Source organism: Triticum aestivum, chromosome 7D, assembly GCF_018294505.1.
Source record: "Triticum aestivum cultivar Chinese Spring chromosome 7D, IWGSC CS RefSeq v2.1, whole genome shotgun sequence".
NCBI lineage: Eukaryota > Viridiplantae > Streptophyta > Magnoliopsida > Poales > Poaceae > Triticum > Triticum aestivum.
This window is the reverse complement of record NC_057814.1, coordinates 570,657,203-570,681,993: the sequence shown is the minus strand read 5'-3', so window position 1 is coordinate 570,681,993 and position 24,791 is coordinate 570,657,203. Positions and strand designations below refer to the sequence as shown.

Here is a 24,791-nt window from a genome sequence, read left to right as displayed (position 1 = left end):
TTGCAAGTAGACCCCTAACCTTGCAACTCAAGGTTCCACTTTAAATTCAACATTTTGACCGGGTCTGGGGGTTATTTTCCGTAGACTGTGAGTTGACCCAGTTGCAAGTCAACCCTCGACTCGCAACTAGGGGAGTTTTTTTTGTAGTTGTAGCTTGCACTCAACTCGAGGCCTTCTTTTACTGAAATGTCAAATAGGTTTTCTTTATAAAAATAACTTAACACTTTTTTGTAAGAAGATGCAAGACAGTTTTTGCACTCAACTGCACGTATTTTTGTTTTTCCAAAGGGGGTTTCTCAAGATGTCCAAAACAGTAACTGATCCTTTTTTTCTCCAATATCCACCCACAGTTTCTGTGATCACCATTTTCGCCCCCACTGTTTGAAACGGTGTGAGACAAAAGAGGGGGGAGAGACTAGGGGCGAGAAGCTCGAAGAAGATGCCATCTGAGGTCGCCGGTGATGAGCCCTTCGCCATCGGCACTATCTCCGAGCTCTGCGTGCAGGACACCCGGTGGAGGGAGTAAGTGCATCTTCTCAAGCTCCCCCCCCCCCCCCCCCCCCCCCCCCCCCCCTTTGTTTGATTCTCCGAGCTCTGCGTGCAGGACACCTGGTGGAGGGAGTTCAGTTTTGCTCCTGCCGAGTTCAATTTGTCGCTGCACGATGGGTGCAACGCAGTCGGAGATGTTCTGCAGTGCTGTCGTAGGTGTTGCAAGAGGACAAGACATTTGCACCGGTTGAATCTCGGTTCCCTGTCCCCTGCGCGTGGTAGTCTGACCAGGATCTCGTTGATATCTCGGGGATAGGGTTGTGGTGGGTTGAGGGAATGGGTGGGCGAGCTGCGCCATGTGGAGGTTGATTTTGTCTGGCCTCGGGTACCAACGAACGTTACAGACGACCGGCCACAGCCATGGAGCTCGTTGTGGGTTGTGTTTCCGCACGTACCAACGAATGGAAATTCAGAGAGTGTTCAAGCTAGTTTAAACTGTGGATTTACACTGTTTTATTTCCACTTTCATCCATGTCCTAGGCTGGGGGTAGAACTACTATGAATTCACACTGTTGACTTCATTTTTTCTGTAAATTTCAACTATTTTTTTGGGTGTAAAACTGCACTATTTTTTATGTCATACTGCACTTTCAGATAATGTGTAACTTCACTCAGTGTTTGAAACAAAATTAAGAATGTGAATAAGAGTAGTCTTAAACACACTTATTGTACCTTTAATACATCATCTTTATTTCCATTTTGTGTGCTGTTGAAGTATCAACTCCCAGTTTGGACAGTTGAATACATGTTGTATTGATACAGTGTTGTACTGTGTGCCCAAGACATGGTGTATTCGTTTGCATTTTGTGTGTTTTTAACTTTGGAATCATTGATGGTTTATTCATTTGTTGAATTTTTTTCAAAAGCAAGGAATTAGAGTGTGTAGCACAGTTATAGTTAATGGTCAAGGGTTTTTTTGTTTACAATGAGTTGCAGTGTGTTCTTGTCTGGAAGTGGTTTGATGCAACTAAAATGTTGTTTGGTTTAGGATTTTCATTTCCATCATTACAATATAATTTAAATGGAGGGGCCCCTGACCCTGATCTACGGTACTTTTTTGTGGGTTATTTTGTTATCTCTTTTGTGCATACAGACAGTAAATTCACACTGTTGCCCCAGTATGGTACTTTCAGACAGTGTGATACCGCAGACAGGGTTGGAAACTAAATTTAGAATCTAAATCAAACAGTCTTTCATTGTACCAAAGTTCAGCAGTGATGTACTCAATTCTAGGGTTTTATAAAATTCAGACAGGTTTTCATTGAGATGCCTGCCTACATCTTATTTTCCTTTTATTTATTTCATACAGGGGGATGCATGCAAAGATACCAATTATCAGAATCCTTTGGAATTCAACAATGATATTCACCATCACAATTCAAATAACGACAGCATCAATGAAGACCGAGAGCAAACTTTTGAGGACAATGGTTCTAATGTTGAGCACTCCAATGTTGATTTAACAGAAACAGATGTATCAGACGGCATGTTGTTTGATGGTTTCAGAACAATGGTAAATCTTTTTTTCTCCCTAACAACAAATTTTTTGTGTGTTTTATCCTTTTTTTATTTTCGTAAGTTCATTTCTTGAAAAAAAGCTTGTTCTATAAGAGCCTAATTTTTTAATGTTTTCTTTGTACAGCTCCAAAAGATTAGACAAGAAGCAGAGAAGGATGGTTTTGAAGAAGCAAAGCAATAAGGTAACTTGTGTTCTGGTTCCAATTAACGTCTCTGAGCCATGCCAAAAAAATCAAAAAGAACTACAAGGGATTTACACAGGAAAATTCAAGGGGGTAAAATTAGCCCTACACACTCGCTCTGTACTGCCCCGACATGTTTTCTCCTGTAACTTGGTCTTTTTCCTTTGTTCAGATCTCAGAATTCTGTCTCTGTTCCCTTCTATCTTCTTGTTCAGCCATGGCGGTTGTGTGAGGGGAGAGGAGGGTTGGGGTGAGAAGGGAGATGGATTGGGATTGGGGCAAGGGTTATCGGGTGTAGGTTCCAGGAGGGAGGGGACTCAAGGGCGGACGCGCAGGACAGTTTGTATCACCGGACAAAAGTTGAACACAAAGCACCATAAACCCCTGTGTGGGTATTGCCTACTTTTCCCTGTCATCTAAGCTTCTTTTGACAAGCAAGTGCGTCTCTTTTTTTGGTAACAAGGCCCAGACCTGGGCGCAGGACAGTTCGTCGTCACCTGCTAACTTGGTTTTGTCTCAAGAAAAATACTGGCAACTTGGTCTCTTTCTATATTTGTCAAATAAACAGGCCCAACAACAAGGCCCGGCAGGGGCGGGACTAGCCGGGCTGGGTGGGGTGGGCAGCGACAAACAAACACGCTGACACAAACAAGCAACCAAGAGCATCGACTAGGTTGGGATCAGGAGGAATGAAGTGATCGAAGTTTGTCAACAGGGAATCATGTTACATTCTCACATCTAGATGTGATATAGACGGACCTTTTTTCTTTTTGTAATATTTTTGCAGCCATTCTTTGTGCCAGTGTGTTTGCATGTGCTACTGGCGGCAATCAAAGAGCTGAAACGCTACAGGGAAGAGCCGGCCAAACACTCGACATTCCTCGCTTCCTAAGAGCATCTCCAACAGCGGTGCCAAAGCGTGCGCGGTAAACTGTCGCTTTAGCGTGCGCGGGACGTTTTCGCGCGCTCCAGCGGAGGCGGAAAACTAGCACGTGCCGGAAATGATTGCGCGCGGGGGGAGGGGGGGAGAAAGCGGGCAACCGTGCGCTAGATTTGGCGCACCGCTTCCGGCGTGCCTATAAATTGCGGCGCTCATCACGCGGCCTCCACACTGCCGCGCGCGCTCTCCCCGCTGCCTCTGCCGCTTGCTCGCCGCTTCCTCGCCCCGCCACCGCCGCGCCACCATGCTGCCGCGCCGCCGGGGATCGTCGGGCTACCACGGCGTCCGCGAGCGCCCCTCCGGCACCTACTACGCGGAGATCCGGTCCGGCGACGTCCGCCTCGGCCTCGGCACGTTTGAGACCGCGCACGAGGCCGCCCGCGCGTACGACGCAGCGGCGTGGCGCCTAGAGAGGCCTCGCGCGCAGATGAACTTCCACGACGTCTACACGCGCGAGCAGGCGCACGCCGTCGCCCCTCCGCCTCGTCTTATCACGGACCAGGACCGTGAGGAGCACCGTCGATGGCAGCGCCGCCTCCTCATCGCCGAGGAGGACGAGCGAGCCATGGCAGAGTGGCGCCGGCGCCACCCAGGGGACGTCGCCAACGAGCGCGCCTGCTAGGCGGAGAGGACAGCAAGGCGCCACGCGGAGCGGGCGGACAGGCGTCGGCGGAAGGCACTGGCCATATCGCAGTGCGATATCGTTGAAGCAGGTGGGGAGTCGTTGTTTGACTCAGACGGTAATCGTTGGGAGGACATTTGGCTCGATACCTCGGACAACACCAGCAAGAATGATGATGATGAGGACGACTCGGAGTAGATTGTAGTTGCACCGTAGTTTTTTATCTAGTTGCACCGTAGTTTTTATTATGTAGTTGCACCGTAGTTTTATCTATCTATGCTATGAACTATGTAAAATATCTATGTATCGTTTTATCTATGCTATGATGAACTATGGATCATTTTTTATATATCTAAAAAAATATCTATCTATGCAACGTAGTCCAGAGTGTTCGTGCGAGAGCGCGTATTACATTTGCTGGAGCCAGCGCTGCCCGCCACGCCAAATCAGACGATGGCATGCTGCAAACTAATTTTTATTAGCGCGCCGCGCATTGAGCAGCTGTTGGAGATGCTCTAATCCCTGAGCCATCCACCCATCCATCACCGCGGTGACAGGCAGCAAAGTGTCGCTGCTTCACGCTTGGTATCGTCATCCGTCATCCCACAGAGTTTGACAGGTGACCAAAGGTAGTAGGTAATGATCATAGTATACGGTAGATTTTTGCCTAGTCCGGGCTGAGGACACACATTTTGTTGGTGGAAGTAGAACCTTGCTCTCTCACATGAAATCCGCATCAATTTCCAATGTCGAAAGGTACCATTTTTAAAATATCCCTCTCGACCCTTTCCCTCTCTTCTCGACTAGTCAAAGAGGGCGATTGGAGGCGACTTGGAGGCCGGCGAGACCGGTGGTCCTCTCGGGTTCTGGTGGCTGTGTTGGCTACCGGAAGGGGGGAGGACCCGGGTGCTCTACTCGGTGGTGTTTACAGGCTAGGGTTAGAGCATCTTTAGGAGACCCCGCATAAGTGGTTAAACCTGTTAAATAACCGGTTTTTTTGTAGTTTCAGGCGAAAAAACGAACCCGAGTAGACACCTTAAAATCGTGCGACCCTTAAAAAAAATTTACAGGGCCCGTGAACACATGCCCGAGACCCGTGTATTTTCAGTTTCGGAGACAATTTTGCTAGGGCCCCGAATACCAGTCAACGCTAGCAGTTGGGGAATTTCAGCTCGCGCCAATGCCTTGAAGCCCGGCCGCTGCGCCCGTCCGCCGCCCGTCCCGGCCGCCGACCTCCATGCCCAACCGAGTCGCATGAAGCTAGCTAGCTAGCTCCCCCGTCTGCTCGAATTGCTAGCTAGCTAGCTCTCCGTCCGCTCGATTCAGAGCTAGCTAGCTAGCTAGCTGTCCGTCCGCTCGATTCAGAGCATGTGAGTCAGCCGCGAACGCCTTGGCAGCGGCGGCTGCTGCTGCAGTCGGTACTTCTGTTGGCTCCGGCCCAGTCGCGCTCGATGGCGAACACGAGGAGGCAGTCACGGAGACAGGACGCGCACACACAGAGGGGATGGAGGTCGAGATGGAAACGGCGTGAGGAGGAAGATGGTATATTCAGAGAATATTTTTTTTACGGGTTGATTATATGGGTTCTGTTCGGTCGCAGCTAAAATCGGCCCTTATAATATGGTTTTCTCGACCTGTAAAACACTTATACGGGTCGCGGTTTTAAGGGGTCTGCTAGAGATGCTCTTAGGAGGATGTGCCTCCAGCGCCGTCACCGGGGCGGAGGAGGTGATGGCGAGAGGAATGAGGGCTGGCCCGGCTTTTCCCCACCCATTTGGCGTCGTTGGTGGCGTCGGCGAAGAGCCAGGGGTCTTTTGGAGCGCGGATCCGGTTGTACGGAGTTTGCAGCGATGGATCTCGTCGGTGGGAGCTGCGCTGACTTCAGGGGTGGCGACTGACGCGGCGACAGATGTTTTAGGGTTTGATTTTGTGAGTTGCAGGTATTGCGCTTGTTTTGCTCTCTTCTCCATCGACGGTGGTTTGTTGTGGCTCGGATCGGTGGATCTGGTTGCTCGAAGGCTGGTGTTTGGACCTGTTCGTCTGCGTTGTCTACTCTCCGGGGTTCTAGGATCCGGTTGTTGCAGAAAACCGGCGGCTGCGGAGCGTGGTGGGCATGGTGGTCGGAGCTGCTGCTCCTCTGGGGGCTGGCACTCCTTGCTGCCTAGCGCGCTGAAGCACCATGGTCCATGTCGAGGCTAAGAGGCCGCGGTGAAGAGACATTGTCTATAAGCCGATTCAATCGCTAAGCTAGCAGTCGTTGAAGACGTGGAGGAGGAGCATGCCGACGGCACGGTCTACCACTACCGGACTCGCCCTCTAAGCCGACGGCCATGGGCCGTCGGCATACGTCTATGCCGACGGCTGCGGTCGGCATAGCCCCGTCGGCATAGATCACGTCAGCGTAGTCTTGTCAAACCGTCGGCATAGAAAAGCCGTCGGCATATCATCGCCGTTGGCAGTGATTTTCGCCTGACGGCAACGGACGGCGCCGTCAACCGCACGTGGCAGCCCCTGGTTTCTCCTGCCTACAGGGCTATGCCTGCCACGTGGCAGCCACTGGGAGGTTCTGGCATATCTATGCCGACGGCTAGATCTGTGTTTTTTCCCTGTTTTCTCTTTTTCAATTCATTTTGACAGCATTTCAAAACAGAAAATATGGGATTATGCAGAAATATGACAGTTCATCATCTAAACATACTCAAGATCATCATCATCATTTAAACATACTCAAGTTCATCATCTAAAGATCATCATCGGCAAAACTTCATGAACATAAATAGTGCAAGACATGGAAAATCGTCATCTAAAGAAACTAACAAGTAGGAACATGGAAGGTATGGCACGACGGCCACATGCAAGACCACCACAAATGAAAGGTATCATCACTGACATCAGGCAAGACCGCCGCCGCCAAGACCACCTCCGCCAAAACCACCACCGCCAAGGCCACCTCCGCCAAAACCACCACCGCCAAGACCACCTCCGCCAAAACCGCCACCGCCAAGACCAGCACCACTCTGACAGATCGGAGTGACTGGGGTCGACGAAGCAGGAGTCGAGCCACCGGTCCCCTACATGTTTGAGAGAAGATTCTAACGGTAAATATGATATGATAGTGTTGAATGAACGAGAACTAGTTTGTCAGTAGTTAGGCAAATGTACTAACCGGACTATCACTGCCTAGTGCCACCCATTCATCGAACGTGGGCACGTGTGGGGGTTCTCCCGCAGGTGGTGGTGGTGGCCCCATTTGTGGTGGATCCATGCGGTTACTCCAAGACGCCAACATGGCCTGGATGTTAGTTAAACAAGCAAACTAGAAGATCAGAAGGAATGAAAGTGCAAAAATTTAGCTTGGTTTTAAGAGGGCAAAACTAACTGTCATCATCTGACGGTTGTAATCATTGTTTGCCTTCACTCGTTGCAAGTACTCCTGCACCTCGAGATTCCTATGCTCGACAAAGGCCTTATATGCCTACAAAATTTAGGTTGTTTCGAAGTGAGCAATGCTGAAAATAAATTGAGAAAGTTAGAGAGAAAGAAGATAAAGGGGAAGTACTTACAGCATGCTGGCGGGCTAAGGGAGGCTGCGAACGACCTGTACTCTCTAACGGGCTCGGGTTGGTAGCCCGAAGCCATGTGTACGAGACCGAAGGAGTGATCAAGCCATCGAAACATGGATACCGGCCATGGGGCTCTTCCCCTGGATGGCCACCACAGCTGTGTCGTCGATCTGAGACTGGGCGACGTCAGGAACATCCGGATGCAACCTCTGAAACTGCTGAGTGTAAGACTCCAGGTGCTCCTCGGTCTTGCCGTAGTACTGGCTCTCGCCGTCCTTGCAATCACTCCGCTCGCGGGCCAGCTTCCATGACTCAATGTTTGAGAGCGGCCTCTTCAACTTGTCCTCCTGCAACGTCAAACAGAAGTTAGCCATACACAAAGAACATGACGGTAAAGAAGAACAAAAATGCATCATGCATATAGATATACCTTCATGGCCTTGAAGCCCCAGTGGTTCCTATTTCCTTGGCCGTGTGTCCCGTCTTTTCCATGGTTAGCTCGGGCCTTGCTGCTCTTGGCAGCAAACTCTGCATCATCGCCGAGCCACCTATCCACCAAACTCGCCCATCCGTCATCCTTTCCATAGCACCAACGAGGAATAACCTATGCAAATTTTGGAAGCATGACATGTGAGCACGAATCATATACTTGACTGCTTGAAACAATGAAAAGTCAGTAATAGTTACCTTCATGAACTGCTCCCTGCTCAAGGTAAGTCGTTGCCTCTGCGCTTGAGTTTTGGTCATCTTTTGATGAAGGTAGTTGTGGTAGTACTGCGAGATGGCAACCCAGCGCACCTTGTACCGCAACTGACGAGCTTTCTTCTTCGCAGCCGCCAGCAACACCACGTCGGCTCTGGCCATGTGCTCATCAAGAACTCTATAGAGTTGCTGCAATCATGCATAAAACCAGAAGCAAACAAGGCATGAGTTGAGTGATTCAATGATAAACTATGAACGAAACTGAAGAAAAGTGATTCAGAAGAGAACTTACCCAAAATTTGGTGATCACGGCCTTAGCGGCCGTCCCGTACTCCGCGTGGCTGTAAGCCTCATAGTGGGCCCAGCTCGTGGCCAAAACCCGCAGCTCCGGGTCCCTGTCTGGCCACGGGAAGAATAGGCCCGGCCAAAACTCCTTCAATAGGACAGTGATAAGGTTGTTCGGTTTACGGCCCTTTCCGTGAAGGATCCAGTTCCTGCAAAAGAATCAAAGAATTGCCATGTGTACAATAAGAAAATGTTGTCATGTGTTGAAAATATGATTGAGAGGCACTTACTCTGTCCCCGCATGTTCAACAAGCCACTTGTGCGCCTCGATAGAAGGTGGTGTAGGTACTCCGGCAGTACCACGCAGCCACCCCTTCGGAGCACCCGGTGGCAACCCAACCCACAACTCGGGGTCAACCTCCCCTCCACCACCCTCCTCGCCCTCCTCCTCACCCTCCTCCTCGGCCTCCTCCTCCTCGCCATCAGGAACATACTCCTCCTCCTCGGACTCGGAAGGTGCCTCAGTATAGGAGGGCATCGAAGAAGATCCTCCTATTTCGGACATGGCCCGGAGTTTTTTGCCCCGGGTGCCTCTCCCCCCCCCCACCTCCTCCTCCTCTAGGGGCTCTCCCCCACCCCCTCCTCCTCTAGGGTCTCCTCCCCCGACCCCTCCACCTCCCTGTGAGGTGTCATCCTCTCGTAGTCGGGAGGGAACCTTGTGGGCTCGTCCACTCCGAGTAAGTCCTTTGAATTTACTGAGGAAACTGGTGCCGCTGGACTTGCCCATGATTAGCAAACCTGCATTGAGAAGAGAATAAAGAATTAGTAAGGATATCAAATAAACAAGCATAGAAGAAAGAACATTAATAACAGAAGAGCACATTAAGCATACAGGAAAGAACATTAATAACAGAAGAGCACATTAAGTATACTATTGTGATGATCATTGAAAGGACTTACATTTTCTAGAACCCATATGAATCATCGCTATTGTAATCTATTTGTCAACCGGTCTCATCATCACTATCACGCATATCTTCTTCGTTGTCTGGCGGAGGTGGAGGCTCTTCTGTTGGGGAACGTAGCAGAAATTCAAAATTTTCTACGCATCACCAAGATCAATCTATGGAGTAATCCAGCAACGAGGGAAGGGGAGTGCATCTACATACCCTTGTAGATCGCGAGCGGAAGCGTTCAAGAGAACGGGGTTGATGGAGTCGTACTCGTCGTGATCCAAATCACCGATGATCCTAGCGCCGAACGGACGGCACCTCCGCGTTCAACACACGTACGGAGCAGCGACGTCTCCTCCTTCTTGATCCAGCAAGGGGGGAGGAGAGGTTGATGGAGATCCAGCAGCACGACGGCGTGGTGGTGGAAGTAGCGGGATTCCAACAGGGCTTCGCCAAGCGCTGCGGGAGGAGGGAGGTGTGTCACGGGAGGGAGAGGGAGGCGCCAGAGCTTGGATTGCTGCTGCCCTCCCTCCCCCCCACTATATATAGGGCCAAGGGAGAGGGGGGGCGCAGCCTTGGCCCTTCCTCCAAGGAAGGGTGCGGCCAGGGAGGAGTCCTTCCTCCCCAAGGCACCTCGGAGGTGCCTTCCCCCTTTAGGACTCTCCGTTTATCTTATCTCTTGGCGCATGGGCCTCTTGGGGCTGGTTCCCTTGGCCCATATAGGCCAAGGCGCACCCCCCACAGCCCATGTGGCCCCCCCGGGGCTGGTGGACCCCTTGGTGGACCCCCGGACCCCTTTCGGCACTCCTGGTACAATACCGATAAAGTGCGAAACTTTTCCGGCGACCAAAATAAGACTTCCCATATATAAATCTTTACCTCCGGACCATTCCGGAACTCCTCGTGACGTCCGGGATCTCATCCGGGACTCCGAACAACTTTCGGGTTACCGCATACTAATATCTCTACAACCCTAGCGTCACCGAACCTTAAGTGTGTAGACCCTACGGGTTCGGGAGACACGCAGACATGACCGAGACGACTCTCCGGTCAATAACCAACAGCGGGATCTGGATACCCATGTTGGCTCCCACATGCTCCTCGATGATCTCATCGGATGAACCACGATATCGAGGATTCAATCAATCCCGTACCCAATTCCTTTTGTCAATCGGTATGTTACTTGCCCGAGATTCGATCGTCGGTATCCCGATACCTTGTTCAATCTCGTTACCGGCAAGTCTCTTTACTCGTTCCGTAACTCACATCATCCCGTGATCAACTCCTTGGTCACATTGTGCACATTATGATGATGTCCTACCGAGTGGGCCCAGAGATACCTCTCCGTTTACACGGAGTGACAAATCCCAGTCTCGATTCGTGCCAACCCAACAGACACTTTCGGAGATACCTGTAGTGCACCTTTATAGCCACCCAGTTACGTTGTGACATTTGGTACACCCAAAGCATTCCTACGGTATCCGGGAGTTGCACAATCTCATGGTCTAAGGAAATGATACTTGCCATTAGAAAAGCTCTTAGCAAACGAACTACACGATCTTGTGCTAGGCTTAGGATTGGGTCTTGTCCATCACATCATTCTCCTAATGATGTGATCCCGTTATCAACGACATCCAATGTCCATGGTCAGGAAACTGTAACCATCTATTGATCAACGAGCTAGTCAACTAGAGGCTTACTAGGGACATGGTGTTGTCTATGTATCCACACATGTATCTGAGTTTCCTATCAATACAATTTTAGCATGGATAATAAACGATTATCATGAACAAGGAAATATAATAACAACCAATTTATTATTGCCTCTAGGGCATATTTCCAACATCTTCCTCATCGTCAGCGTCTTCATTTAACTTTTCAAGCATAATTATGTCTCTTTGATTCACAACTGCCTCACCATCAATCCGTGCGTCGTCGTCGTTTGGGTCCAGGTCAACATAACCCAAGTAATCATCCTCCTTGTTTCGGACCACGTCATCATGTTCCTCTTGAAAGAACACTCCCTCGTATGTCATGGGGTTTATGTTGTAGTAATCATCATCGTTCGGGTCCGGTAGCTTACCATGTGGCCACACCTTGAACACAACTTCCCAACCCTTTAGGTACTCTTTCTGGCATGGGTAAGGCAGATAATATAATTGTGTGGCTTGGGTAGCGGCGATAAAGAGATCAGCTCCGGCATAGACGGTTGATGGTTTAACTTCAACTAAACCAACAGAAGGCGTATGTCTCAGACCCTTTTTGGGGTCGAACCATCGGCATTTGAACACAGTGAGACTTAGGTGTTCGCGGCCACGTTTGAATGTAAGCTCGTATATTTTTCCTACCCTTCCGTAGTAATCTACTTTATTATCTCCTTCGGTGAAGACTCCAGTATTTATAGTTTTGGGATCAGGCCGACTGTTCTGGTGCTCCTCTGTATGGAAGCGATATCCATTCACATCATACTTTTCGCATGTCATGACGGCAGGGTCAAAACCCATGGAAACCCATCTCAATTCTTCATCCATTGATTCGTTCGGATCATTTCCCTACAAGTTTAATTGAAATTATAGGGTGCATGAGTTTAATTGGAATTGTACGGTGAAATAGGTAATAGGGAAGTGTGAAAATTTACTTTCTCCATGAACCACGCAATGAAATTTTTCCTTCCATCAGCACCCTTTCGGAGAAGAGCAAGTGCCTCTGCTTTAGTAGGAGGCAGCATTCCCGTCCACTGTTCATCAACGAATCGACTACAATAAGAAAAGCGGTATAAGAACTAGGCAAAGTGAACATAACGATTGACTAAAAGAATGGTGCAAAGGTATTACCTCACCCACTCATCCTCAACTTCCTTGATGTTGTGCAAGATATAGAACATGACATCCTCCCACTCATCTCGTGGCATGATATAAGGTGTCAGCATCCAGCCCTGCCACCTTGCCCGATGAATAGAGGCAGCTTGGGTTTATACTTGGGTTCTTTTGTATTGTATCGAGACACCTTATTGTGCAGCGTGGGAACATGATCCGGATAGTAGGCTGTCCTGAGGTCTTCCACCTCCTCTAGGATAACTGCCTCAGCTATGGAAGCTTCAATCTTAGCTTTGTTTCCACATTTCTGTCTCAGATGCTTGTTCTGTCTCTCAGGGCCGTACTGCCAACGATTATGCATAGGGCCCCCCAACAATACCTCGTTCGCGAGGTGCAAAATGAGATGTGTCATCGGAGTAAAGAAGCCTGGCGGGAAGATCTTATCTAGTTTGCATATCAACTCCGGCGCCTTCTTATGCATTTCTTTTATCATCTCAGGACATACTTCTTTAGCACAAAGCGTGCGAAAGAAATGGCTTAACTCCGCAAGCACGCGCCAGACACGCTCGGGAACATAGCCCCGAACCATCACCGGCATGATCCGCTCAATCCATACATGATAGTCATGACTCTTGAACCCGGTCACTTTGCCCGTTGAAAGATTGAACCCCTTACTTATATTCGACACATAACCATCAGTGAACTTCACGACGTGTTTCAGCCACTTGAATGCCTCCATCTTATGATTCTTTTTAAGTACGAAGTCATCATCGTGCTTGAACCAAGATTTTTGACTGCCTGTGGGAGGCTGCATGTGTAGACGTGGTCTATCACAAATATTCTGTTGATCGACTCTAGCATTAACATTATCCTTTGTCTTATCAGGAATGTTGAGGATCGTGCGAAAAAGGGACTCCGCGACATTCTTTTCGATGTGCATCACGTCGATGTTGTATGGAAGTTTGAGGTCCTTAAAATAGGGAAGCTGCGTGAAGGGGGTAATGTGAGTCCAGTTGTGCGTCTCACCATATCCTTCAAAACATTTTTTTCCCTTTACCTTTTCCTTTGCCCTCACCCTCGTCTTTGCCTGTGGCTTTGCCTTTGCCTTTGCCTTTCCCTTCGCCGGCAGGCTTAAGAGCTTTCAGCTGAGCAAGCACATCCGCACCAGAAAACGTTGGAATCTCGTTTACTTCACGGACAAACTTTGCCTTTTGTGAAGTTCTTCTTGTCTTCCCTATCAGGATGGTCTGGAGGGAGGAACTATCGATGCAGGTCAAAGGCAACATGCTTGCCACCCTTCTTCAGCCAAATGAAAATCAAGGCCTGCATGCACACTGGGCAAGGAATCTTCCCACTTGTACACCATCCGCAGAACAGGGCATAGCCGGGAAAGTCATGCATGCAATACTGTAGCCAAACTTTCATCAAGAAATTTTCTCGCAGATGCCGGTCGTATGTCAACCTTGGGAAGTACCAAGAATGGTGCAAATCATCCACCAACGGCTGCATAAACACACTCAAATTCTTCCCCAGATATTCAGGCCCCGGAATTATACGCGACAGGAACATGGTCTTGCGTTGCATTATGGCGCCGGGAGGGAGATTGAGCGGAATAACAAATACGGGCCAGCAGCTGTATGGATTAGACGACATACCATATGGATTGAACCCATTTAGCTCCTTGTGGGTTCGACACTCCATACTTATCACTTCCACCTTTGGAAATTGCTACGTTGATTCCCTGCACTTGGGGATTATCAGGCGGCGGCGACAAGGGGCGGGGAGTCGGCGACGGCAGCGAGCAGTTGGGGTCGTCGGGGCTGGGCGCTAGGGGAGAATGAGTGGACACGGGCAACCGCGAGGGGATAAGGCGATCTATGCCGACGGCTGCCGTCGGCATAGACGCCACAACATCGATCCGTGTCACCCCGTCCCTATGGCCACAACTATGTCGACGGCTTTGCCGTCGGCATAATTATATTTTTCCTTTTTTATTTCATATAGAATTTTTTATGTATTATTATTTGATTAACTTACATGTAGCATGTGTAAATATAAGTACGGCGTCTCTAGAGTGTGCAAACGCCCGTCAGGCATCTCCGGAGTGTGACCCCCTCATGTTCGGGGTTACCGCAGAACGTCCAGTACCGTGCCATCGCCGTCCGTGAGGAGGGCCACACCTTGGAGACGCGTGCCGCCTCTTCAGACATGCCACAACACCACCCAGCATGTATGAGGGCCCGGTACGACGCTCTGGTGGCATTGCTACCCCCTAGGGCCCCCGTCCCACCTAACCCTGGAGCGGTTGACCACGAGATCTAGCCTTTTGACTTCACACGGACGGGCTTTGACCAGTGGACCTCTCCACCCGGTTGTGTTAGGTCAGCCCAGAGGGACACCTGGGAGCAACATCCGGGCCAAACCCACAGCTACATCCCCTCCGTGTAGACTCGACGTGTTCGTTTCCCCCTCTAGATACCGGCGGCGGTGCCGTCCGTGAGGGGGCACACCCCGGAGACGCGTGCCGGGCGTTTGCAACCGCCACAACACTTTCACACTTGTGAGAGGCCACGTACGCAAGATTGCCGGCATGTTAGCCCCCGGAGGCCGCCGACCACAGTCGTAGACATGCGAAGGGCAATCCGCGTAGAGGGAAGTGTTCGGATACTTCTCCATCACCAAAAACTATGAAAAATTACCATCATTCCTATAGCACATGTGCCCACGTCGTGTAAAAAACTCATGATTTAATCGCGATCCAAGTATTTAATAATATTCATGCCGCACCGTTACCGTAGAACGTCTACTACTGTGTCATCGCCGTCCGTGAGGGGGGGGCACACCCCGGAGCCGCGTGCCGCCTCTTTACACATGCCACCACACCGTACGACATGTATGAGGGCCCGGTACGACCCTCCGGTGGCATTGCTATCCCCCAGGGCCCCGTCCCGCCTAACCCTGGAGCGGTTGACCACGAGATCTAGCCCTTTGACTTCCCACGGACGGGCTTTGACCAGTGGACCTCTCCACATGGTTGTGTTAGGTCAGCCCAGAGGGACACCTGGGAGCAACATCCGGGCCAAACCCACAGCTACCTCCCCTCCGTGTAGACCCGACGCGTCCATTTCCCCCCTTCAGGTGCCGGCGGCGGCGCCGTCCGTGAGGGGGGGCACACCCCGGAGACGCGTGCTAGGCGTTTGCAACCGCCACAACACTTTCAGACTTGTGAGAGGCCGTGTACGCAAGATTGGCGGCATGTTAGCCCCCAAAGGCCGCCGACCACAGTCGTAGACATGCGAAGGGCAATCCGCGTAGAGGGAAGTGTTCGGATACTTCTCCATCACCAAAAATTATGAAAAAATACCATCATTCCTATAGCACATGTGCCCACGTCATGTAAAAAACTCATGATTTTATCGCGATCCGAGTATTTAATAATATTCACGCCGTACTGCCACCGCAGAACGTCTACTATTGTGTCATCGCCGTCCGTGAGGGGGGCCACACCCCAGAGACGCATGTCGCCTCTTCAGACATGCCACAACACCACCCGGCATGTATGAGGGCCCGGTACGACGCTCCAGTGGCATTGCTACCCCCCAGGGCCCCCGTCCCGCCTAAACCTGGAGCGGTTGACCACGAGATCTAGCCCTTTGACTTCCCATGGACGGGCTTTGACCAGTGGACCTCTCCACCCGGTTGTGTTAGGTCAGCCCAGAGGGACACCTGGGAGCAACATCCAGGGCCAAACCCACAGCTACATCCCCTCCGTGTAGACCCGACGCGTCCGTTTCCCCCCTCCAGGTGCCGTCGGCGGCGCCGTCCGTAAGGGGGGGCACACCCCGGAGACGTGTGCCGCCTCTTCAGACATGCCACAACACCACCCCGCATGTATGAGGGGCCGGTGCGACGCTCCGGTGGCATTGCTACCCCCGAGGGCCCCTGTCATGCCTAACCCTGGAGCGGTTGACCACGAGATCTAGCCTTTGACTTCCCATGGACGTGCTTTGACCAGTGGACCTCTCCACCCGGTTGTGTTAGGTCAGCCCAGAGGGACACCTGGGAGCAACTTCCGGGCCAAACCCACAGCTACATCTCCTCCGTGTAGACCCGATGCGTCTGTTTCCCCCCTCCAGGTGCCGGCGGCGGCGCCGTCCGTGAACTCATATTCGCCGAATTAACTAATTATTGGAAGCCTCTTTGGCTTAGCATACACTGCTCATTTCTTTTCTTAAGATTCATGGTAAATGAAACTATCTATTTTTGTAGAAATACGTTGAATTCAGAGTGATTTTAGGTTTAAAACTAAGAGCACTGGCAGTTAGTGATCTCCTCAAACTACAAAAGTAGTTTGAGACTTTCAGTTATTATTAATAGCAAAGGTTCTGAAACATGAAAAATATTACTGTTAGATGCTATGATATTTACACCACGCATCCATCTATTGAGAAATTTAACACAAACAAAAACACATGCTCTCCTCAGATCATGTATGAGAATTTCAACAAACGAGATGCCAATAAAACATCCTAAAAAGTCGCTAAATATGGCAAAAAATGTTAACCTCCCGAACTGTTAGCAGTACAACAACCCGATATATCAATTTAGTTTACCAACTGTTTACATAACAATGGCACAAAAAAAAAGAACTGTATACATAACAACATCGACATACATGACTCTGTATGGACTAACATATATCGCTAACATGAAAAGTGAGTGCATATATCACCCCAATCTCAGTATGCAGCAATTAAGTAAAGCTAGTTGCAAACATATACTGTCAAGGCATGAGGTTACTGCTGTTCTGTTCAACCCCGTTGTAATCATGCAGAAATGGACGCCGCTTCAAAGCAGAAACCTTGAGCTTTTTCCCTTCATAGTATTCTGAAGGAACAACCCAGGTGGACGCAAGAGTACCTATGGATCCATCATTCTACCCACATCAGTTCTGAAACAGAAAATCATTCTACCCACTGGATTTCAAACCGAGTAGCCAAACTCAGATACAATCACATTGCTACAAAGGAATCTAAGATTAACCAACCTACCATCTTATCATATTTGTCTACACTTACCGACGAAAACCATCTCACCAACTGCCATGCTGATTGACATTATCCTATTTAGCAACCATTGTTGACGGGTGGATAACACCTTTGAAAACGTCTGCATGTTGGACAGTTTTGAGATTTAGGAACTGTCAAGTTGTCAAAAGAGGACAAAAGGTCTAAATTATTGCTGGAAAATGAAAGTGACGGGACATAAACAGCGATTTAGGAGTTGTTGGAATATTAGCACACCGCTTGCAACTGGCAGAAGGCAATAATGCAAGACCAAAAATTGTATATATGGAGCAGGCTACTGCTACTTGCCAACCAAACCAAGAGGGGCATGGCAATGGGGGTCATGAGTTTCCTATGGTCATTACCAGCCGTCCTGATGATCGTCATGGTGATCGCCAGCGATGAGGCCGCGTTGCTTGCTTTTAAAGCACAAGTCAGCGATGGCAGCTCGCTGGCCTCCTGGAACAGCAGTGCTGATTTCTGCAGCTGGGAAGGCGTGACATGCAGCCACCGGAGGCCCGCGCGGGTGGTGGAGCTGAGCTTGGACAGCAGAGCGCTCGTCGGAGTACTCTCCCCAGCCCTAGGGAACCTCACGTTCCTGCGGATGCTCAACCTGAGCTTCAACTGGTTCCATGGGGAGATTCCAGCAAGCCTCGGCCGCCTCCGTCGCCTACAGAGGCTAGACTTGAACGACAACTCCTTCTCCGGCAAGTTCCCTGTAAACCTGAGCTCCTGCATCAGGCTGAACAAAATGGGACTACACAACAACAAGATTGGCGGCCACATCCCAGCTGAGCTCGGCGAAAAGTTCATATCCCTGGCAGTGATCTCGCTGAGGAACAACAGTTTCACAGGTCCCATCCCGGGGTCATTGGCCAATCTGTCCTATCTACGATATCTTGATTTCTCTGCCAACCAGCTAGTTGGCTCAATCCCACCAGTGCTCGGAAGCATCCAGACCATGCGGTTTTTCAGTCTCTCCCAAAACAACCTCTCTGGTATGCTTCCACCTTCTCTCTACAACTTGTCGTCGCTGGAAATTTTTGATATAAGTCACAATATGTTGTATGGAAGCATTCTGGATGATATCGACAACAAGTTCCCCAAGATAAATGGTCTTTACTTGGGTAATAATTACTTCGCGGGGACCATCCCTTCCTCAATATCTAATCTATCTAACCTCATACAACTCAGCCTGGGGTTCAATAGATTTAGTGGGTATGTGCCTCCCACATTGGGGAAGTTGCAAGCTCTCCAACATCTCCACTTGTCTGACACTAAGCTTGAAGCAAATGATAACAAAGGGTGGGAATTCATCACTTCTTTGGCAAACTGCAGCCAGTTGGGCTTCTTGTCACTCGGCGGCTACTCTTTCGAAGGATTGCTGCCAGCTTCAGTTACTAACCTCTCGACGACTCTTCAAGAGTTATACTTACTGGACAGTCGGGTCTCTGGAGTTATTCCTGCAGACATAGGCAATTTGGTTGGTCTCACCAGGCTTGCAATAGCAAACAATTATATCTCCGGAGTGATCCCAGAGAGCATCGGTAAGCTGGAAAACTTGGTTGAGCTAGCCTTGTATAACAATAGCTTGTCTGGCCTCATACCGCCGTCAATAGGGAACCTTTCACAGTTAAACAGGCTTTATGCATACTACGGAAACTTGGAGGGGCCCATTCCAGCAAGCCTGGGGGAGCTGAAAAACCTATTCTTACTTGATTTGTCAACAAACTACAGACTTAACGGTTCAATACCCAGAGAGATTTTGAAATTATCTGGCCTTTCTTGGTACTTGGACTTGTCATACAATTCCCTTTCAGGACCCCTTCCTAATGAGGTTGGTAGCTTGGCAAACCTCAACCAACTGATTCTATCAGGAAATCAGTTGTCTGGCAAGATACCGGATAGTATTCAGAATTGCAGAGTCTTGGACTGGTTATTATTAGACAATAATTTGTTCGAGGGGAGCATACCTCGATCACTGACAAATATAAAGGGGCTCAGTAAACTGAATCTGACCATGAATAAGCTCTCTGGTAATATTCCCGAGGCCCTTGCTAGTATTGGAAACCTGCAGGAACTGTACCTAGCACACAATGACTTTTCTGGATCAATCCCGGCAGTTCTACAGAATTTGACTTCATTGTCCAAATTGGATCTATCCTTTAATAATTTGCAAGGTGAGGTGCCAGATGGAGGTGTTTTCAGAAACATCACTTATGTAGCAGTTGTTGCTGGGAATATCAATCTGTGTGGTGGTAGACCTCAACTTCACTTGGTTCCATGTTCCACAAGCCGCATTAGCAAGAATAGAAAAAGGATGTTGAAGTCTCTTGTAATTTCTCTAGCAACAGCTGGAACAATCTTGTTGTCACTTTTGGTTATTGTTCTTGTTTGGATACTTCGTAGGAAGCTCAGACAAAGCCAGAAGACACTAGTGCAGTACTCAGTTGCTGAGAACCATTATGAAAGAATCCCCTATCATGCATTATTGAGAGGAACTAACGAATTTTCAGATATTAACTTGCTTGGGAGAGGAAGTTACGGTGCAGTTTATAAGTGTGTTTTGGAAAATGAGGACAGAACATTGGCTATCAAGGTGTTTAACCTCGGTCAATCCAGGTATTCCAAGAGTTTCGAGGTTGAATGTGAAGCCATGAGAAGGATACGACATCGTTGTCTCATAAAGATCATTACTTCTTGTTCAAGCGTCGACCACCAAGGTCAAGAGTTCAAGGCATTGGTGTTTGAGTTCATGCCAAATGGTAACTTGGATGGTTGGCTCCACCCAAAATCTCAAGAGCCCACTACAAACAACACGCTCAGCCTTGCCCAGAGGCTTGATATTGCTATCAATATTGTGGACGCAGTAGAATATCTGCACATCTATTGTCAACCATTGGTAATCCATTGTGATCTTAAGCCAAGCAACATTCTTCTTGCTGACGACATGAGCGCCCGCGTTGGAGACTTTGGCATATCAAGGATCCTTCAAGAAAATACAAGCGAGAGGGTGCAAACTTCATATAGCACAATTGGGATAAAAGGTTCCATTGGCTATGTTGCTCCAGGTAATTGAAATATCTTCTGATTTTATCTTTACTTCGCACGCAAATATGGCATTCTAACCACGAAATGTTGCATAATTGCAGAGTATGGAGAAGGCTCTGTGGTCTCAACTCACGGTGATATTTATAGTCTTGGCATATTGCTGCTTGAGATGTTTACCGGAAAGCGCCCAACAGATGACAGGTTCATAGATTCACTGGATCTGCATAAGTTTGTCGAGGATGCTCTTCTAGATAGAACCTTGGAGGTAGCTGACCCAACAATCTGGCTGCACAACGAACAACATGAGAACAATAGTATTAGAACACAGAAGTGCTTGGTTTCAGTGTTGAGGCTTGGCATATCCTGCTCAAAGCAACAGCCTCGAGAACGGACATTGACCGGAGATGCAGCAGCAGAGATGCATGCAATTAGAGATGCATACCTCGCGTTTGTTAGCTAGGTTACAGGGGAACCTGAAGCAGGGAAAGAAGCCCTGAATCAATAAATTCAGAACAGGATTGAAAAAACAAGTTTGTACAAGACACGATCCTGCAATTTATATGTAGCGCCTTAGTTAGTACTATAATTGTTCTCATTCTGGGAATTGTGTTTCTTTACATCTGTATCAAATAAATGCAAAGTGCAGAACCATTTTTTGTTGTTGCAATAATAGCAAGTTCTAGTCATGCCAGAAATGATTTCATTCTCAAAACGGCACACATGCTGGGAACATCAGTTCATGATTAAGATAGACCAGTAGACAACAACTGAGACTGCACTACAGAGCATGGTTCATCTGTAGAAAAACAGTAGACGTGGAATCCAGTAACAGCAAATGGATACATACTAGATTATACGATAAGCAAGCAGAGCAGCATAGATTCAGACACCACAAAAAAGCTGTCCAAAAGAAAGAAAAACGCTCACGCACTGCAAACGCATCAGTACTATTCAGACATACACCAGGCAATAATTTCATAAGTAGCAGCACATCAATGCATAAATTCCCAGAATCACTAACGATACTACAAGGCTCACGAGTCACGAGCGGCAGTAATTAACACCGACGGTCAACCAGACGAAACCTAAGACAAGAGGGTGTGATCTTGGTGCGGCGTGCTTGGCGAGCTCGCCGGGTAGGGTGAGGCGAGCGGAGGTCCGGATCTTGCGAGAGAGATGCGGAGGACTGGTGGAGGGATTCACTGGCGGAGGGGGCGCTAGAAGGCAATCTCCGGGGATCGAACTAAAATATGCACATCTGGGGCGGTTCTCCATTGGGGGCCAAAGAACATTTTTTTTTTAACGATAACAGGAGAGCGAAAATTCCTTTCGGAGGCCGAGCTCCAATGAGGCTGGTTTTTGAAAAATTCAAAATTCATATTTTTTCATTTCAAAAAATTCCAAAAAACATAGATATAGATGAAGGCATAATGCATAAGAGGACGAAATACATTGAAATGAGGGCTGTGCAAAAAAGACAAATCTCATTTCAAGGTCATGAATTTGTCTTTTTTACGCTGAAATGAGTACGAAACACATGACAATATTCATTCTTCCAGGCCATGAATTTGTCTTTTTTACAGATCGCATTTCAAGGTATTTTATCCTAAAATTTTACACACATACGAATACCATCCTTATTTATTGTACATTTTTTTTTAGATTTTTTTAAATTGAAAAGTTTAAATTTTAAATTTTTCAAAAAAGGACCTCCATGGAGGCCGAGAGCCAAAATGCCTCACTCACAGGAGAGCATTTATATACTCCCTCCGTATGAAATACTTGGCGGAGAAATGGATGATCTAGATGTATTTTAATTCTACATACATCCATTTCTATTCATATCTCCGACAAGTATTTTTGGACGGAGAGAGTACATTGTAAGGAGAAAGACGGTACATGAACCTGATTGCTCGGTTTATTAAAGGAAAACAGGGCAAAAACCTAAACAACGACAAGCCACATGGAGGGTGGTGAAACCACGAGGGCTTGGTCGGATAACTGGATATCCAGTAATGAAATGTTGCGCCTTTATGGTAGCTGCTCGAACAACCCCCGGGAACATGTCTCTGAGCTAATTGATGACAACTCCGCGACCTGGAACTTGGAGCGCCTTCAGGAGGTTTGCCTCCCAATGGACGTGCCAGCTATCCTGAGCCGCTCTATGCACCATCAACATGGCAGATTCATGGGCATGGCATTTTGAGAAAAACAGAATTTTTTTAGTACATTCGGCATATAGAATGATGATTGACACAAAGATAAGAAGGGAAGCATGGCTCGACGGGACAACATGGTCATCAAGTAATGATCTAGACACGGCCTCCTGGAAGCTCCTTTGGAAAATGCAAGTGCCTGGCAAAATTCGTATGTTCTTATGGCGTTTGGCAAAACAATCTCTTCCTACTGAGGATGTGAGAGCTTATCCGGACATGTCCATGACGAGCACTTGTGGACTATGTGGTGCAGAAGACTCATGGCGTCATTCCCTGCTTGAGTGTTTCATTGGCACGATGCATCTGGGCATTGGTCAATGGGGAACTGGCGGAACATCTATGTGCAACAACTGAGCCGAACGCGAAGCAGTGGATTTTCTCCATGTTCGACTCGGCATCGCATGCAACGTTTACCCGGTTGGCAGTGACACCATGGGTGATTTGGTGGGCGAGAAGGAAGGCAATACATGATGAAATCTTTCAAAGCCCCTCGGCCACTCACCAGTTCATCACACGTTTTATTTCCAAGCTTGAGATGTTACCAAGCAACACAAAGATAACACGAGGTGTGCGAATTCCAGCAAGGGTCAGACCAAAGGTGAAAGGTTCCTCCGCCAGGTTTCTCGAAGGTCCATGTAGATGCTGCAGTATCAAGGGCTCATAACAAAGGAGCTGCCGCGGCGGTTCTGTCGAGATGACATGGGAAATTATGTTGGTAGTTGGGCGCTGGTGATAGAAGGGATAACCGATGTAGCAACTTTGGAGGCTATAGCGTGACGCAAAGGACTTGCTCTTGCATAAGATCACGCAGGCTCAAATTGTGAGAGTCGTACCCCTCGGGTCGCCCCCGCGGGCGACCAGGGGGAAACCCTAGCCGCCGGCGCCCGGACTCCCCCGCATCTCCTCCATCCTCGCCGCCGCCAGCAGCGCCGCCGGGCGAAGCCAGGCCGGCAGGGGCGGCGGCGGGGCTCCCTTCTCCTTCCCCCGAATGGGCTGGCGCGGGACGGCCGTTCGAGAGGAGGCGCCGTACTTTTGCGGGGTGCGGCGGCGCTGTAGATGGATCCTGGTCGCGACGTGCGCAGCGCGCCGGCGGTTGGGGTTCGTGCTCGCGGCGTGGTGCGGCCGCTGGATCTGGTGGTCGCGTGCGCCGTCGGTCTCGGGTCCGATCCTTCTGGATCCGGTGCCTGATCACCGTCGGCCGGCGCAGGATGGTGGCTTTCGTCGCTGACCAGGTCGGGTCTTCTTTGATCCGGCGCCTGGATGGATCTACGCCGGAGGTGTTGAGCCTTATGGTGCTTCCCTCTCTGGAGTTTTCGGGTCTTGGCTGCTGCCAGATCCAAAGCAGATGGAGATTGGTGGTACAGGAAGAGGACCGGAGGAAACTTTGGTCGGCTAGCTCGGCCCGACATCGGCGACGGCTTTGACGTCCTTACCCATCTTGATGGCGAAGTCGAGGTCCCTCCTATCCGCCTTCGTCCCGTTCCCGGACGAAAGTCCAAAATCCGTCTTGGATTGGACGGCGGCGATGCCCTTTGCGTCGTAACCTCCATGGAGGCGCCGTCTTGGGAGGCTTGGGCGTTCGGGGGAGTTGCTATGGGTGAAGGGCTTCGTGTGTCAGCTCCAGCTGCGGCAATGGTGTGGAGGTTGGCAGGAGGAGCGGCGTTCTAACCGCGTCAGATGCGTCTGGTAAGAGATGTCAAGTCATGCCTGGCCGACAGGTGCTACGCTGAGTCATGCCTAGTCGGCAGGTGCTACGCACGACAGATCTTTCAGAGTGTCCGCCTCGGGATGGACGAGCGCAGAGCGGTGGAGCTGTCTGGCGTCGTGGTGGCGTCGACGGTAGCTAGACCGTGCAAGGTTGATGCAACAGTACAGCTCTGAAGATGGTTTGGTGGCAGGTGGCTGCGGCGGCCTCATACCCGGCAGGCGTCCTGGTTGAGGAGTGCGCCGGACTGGTAGGTACCCCATACCCGGCAGGCGTCCTGGTTGGGACCTCAGGTCTTAGATGTTTAGGTTTGGCTGCGATGTCTGTTTGGTATTAGGCCCAGACTATCAGCGCCCCTTCATCGATTGGATAGGTATAGTGACAGTTGTTGCTTAGAAAGTGGCTTCAGTCTTACTGTTGTATGACTTTGTAAGATCTTGTGAGAATAATTAATAAAGTGGCCATATGCATCGCCCAGATGCAGAGGCCGGGGGTCATCCTCCTTTTCAAAAAAAAAAAAAGATTTGATGATCCACAATTTTATAATTGCATCGGGCTCCAAGCAGATGATCAACGACATGGACAAAGCTGCTGTGGAGGATACAGTGCGATCATTAGAGAAG

At 49.3% G+C, this 24,791-nt stretch overlaps 1 protein-coding gene, 1 long non-coding RNA gene and 1 pseudogene across 2 annotated transcripts; all 3 read left to right on the top strand.

Annotated features, from left to right (window-relative positions):
• The first annotated feature begins 380 nt into the window (after positions 1–380).
• LOC123170686 (uncharacterized) lies at positions 381–2,422 on the top strand. The gene is made up of 3 exons (XR_006485257.1): positions 381–522; positions 1,859–2,062; positions 2,192–2,422. It is a non-coding gene; the product is annotated as an uncharacterized lncRNA (long non-coding RNA).
• A 1,008-nt stretch (positions 2,423–3,430) lies between these two features.
• LOC123167453 (ethylene-responsive transcription factor 1-like) lies at positions 3,431–4,009 on the top strand (annotated as a pseudogene).
• A 13,482-nt stretch (positions 4,010–17,491) lies between these two features.
• LOC123169841 (receptor kinase-like protein Xa21) lies at positions 17,492–20,898 on the top strand. The gene is made up of 2 exons (XM_044587706.1): positions 17,492–20,267; positions 20,349–20,898. The coding sequence occupies exons 1-2, from the start codon at positions 17,525–17,527 to the stop codon at positions 20,705–20,707; spliced, it is 3,102 nt and encodes a 1,033-aa protein (XP_044443641.1). The 5' UTR covers positions 17,492–17,524; the 3' UTR covers positions 20,708–20,898.
• The last annotated feature ends 3,893 nt before the right edge of the window (positions 20,899–24,791 follow it).

What these genes read in the sequence shown, in the direction of transcription:
- LOC123169841 (XM_044587706.1), top strand. Translation starts at nt 17,525, where the DNA reads ATGGCAATGGGGGTCATGAGTTTCCTATGGTCATTACCAGCCGTCCTG. An exon ending in CATTGGCTATGTTGCTCCAG is followed by an intron (nt 20,268 to 20,348) that starts GTAATTGAAATA and finishes GCATAATTGCAG; the next exon opens with AGTATGGAGAAGGCTCTGTG.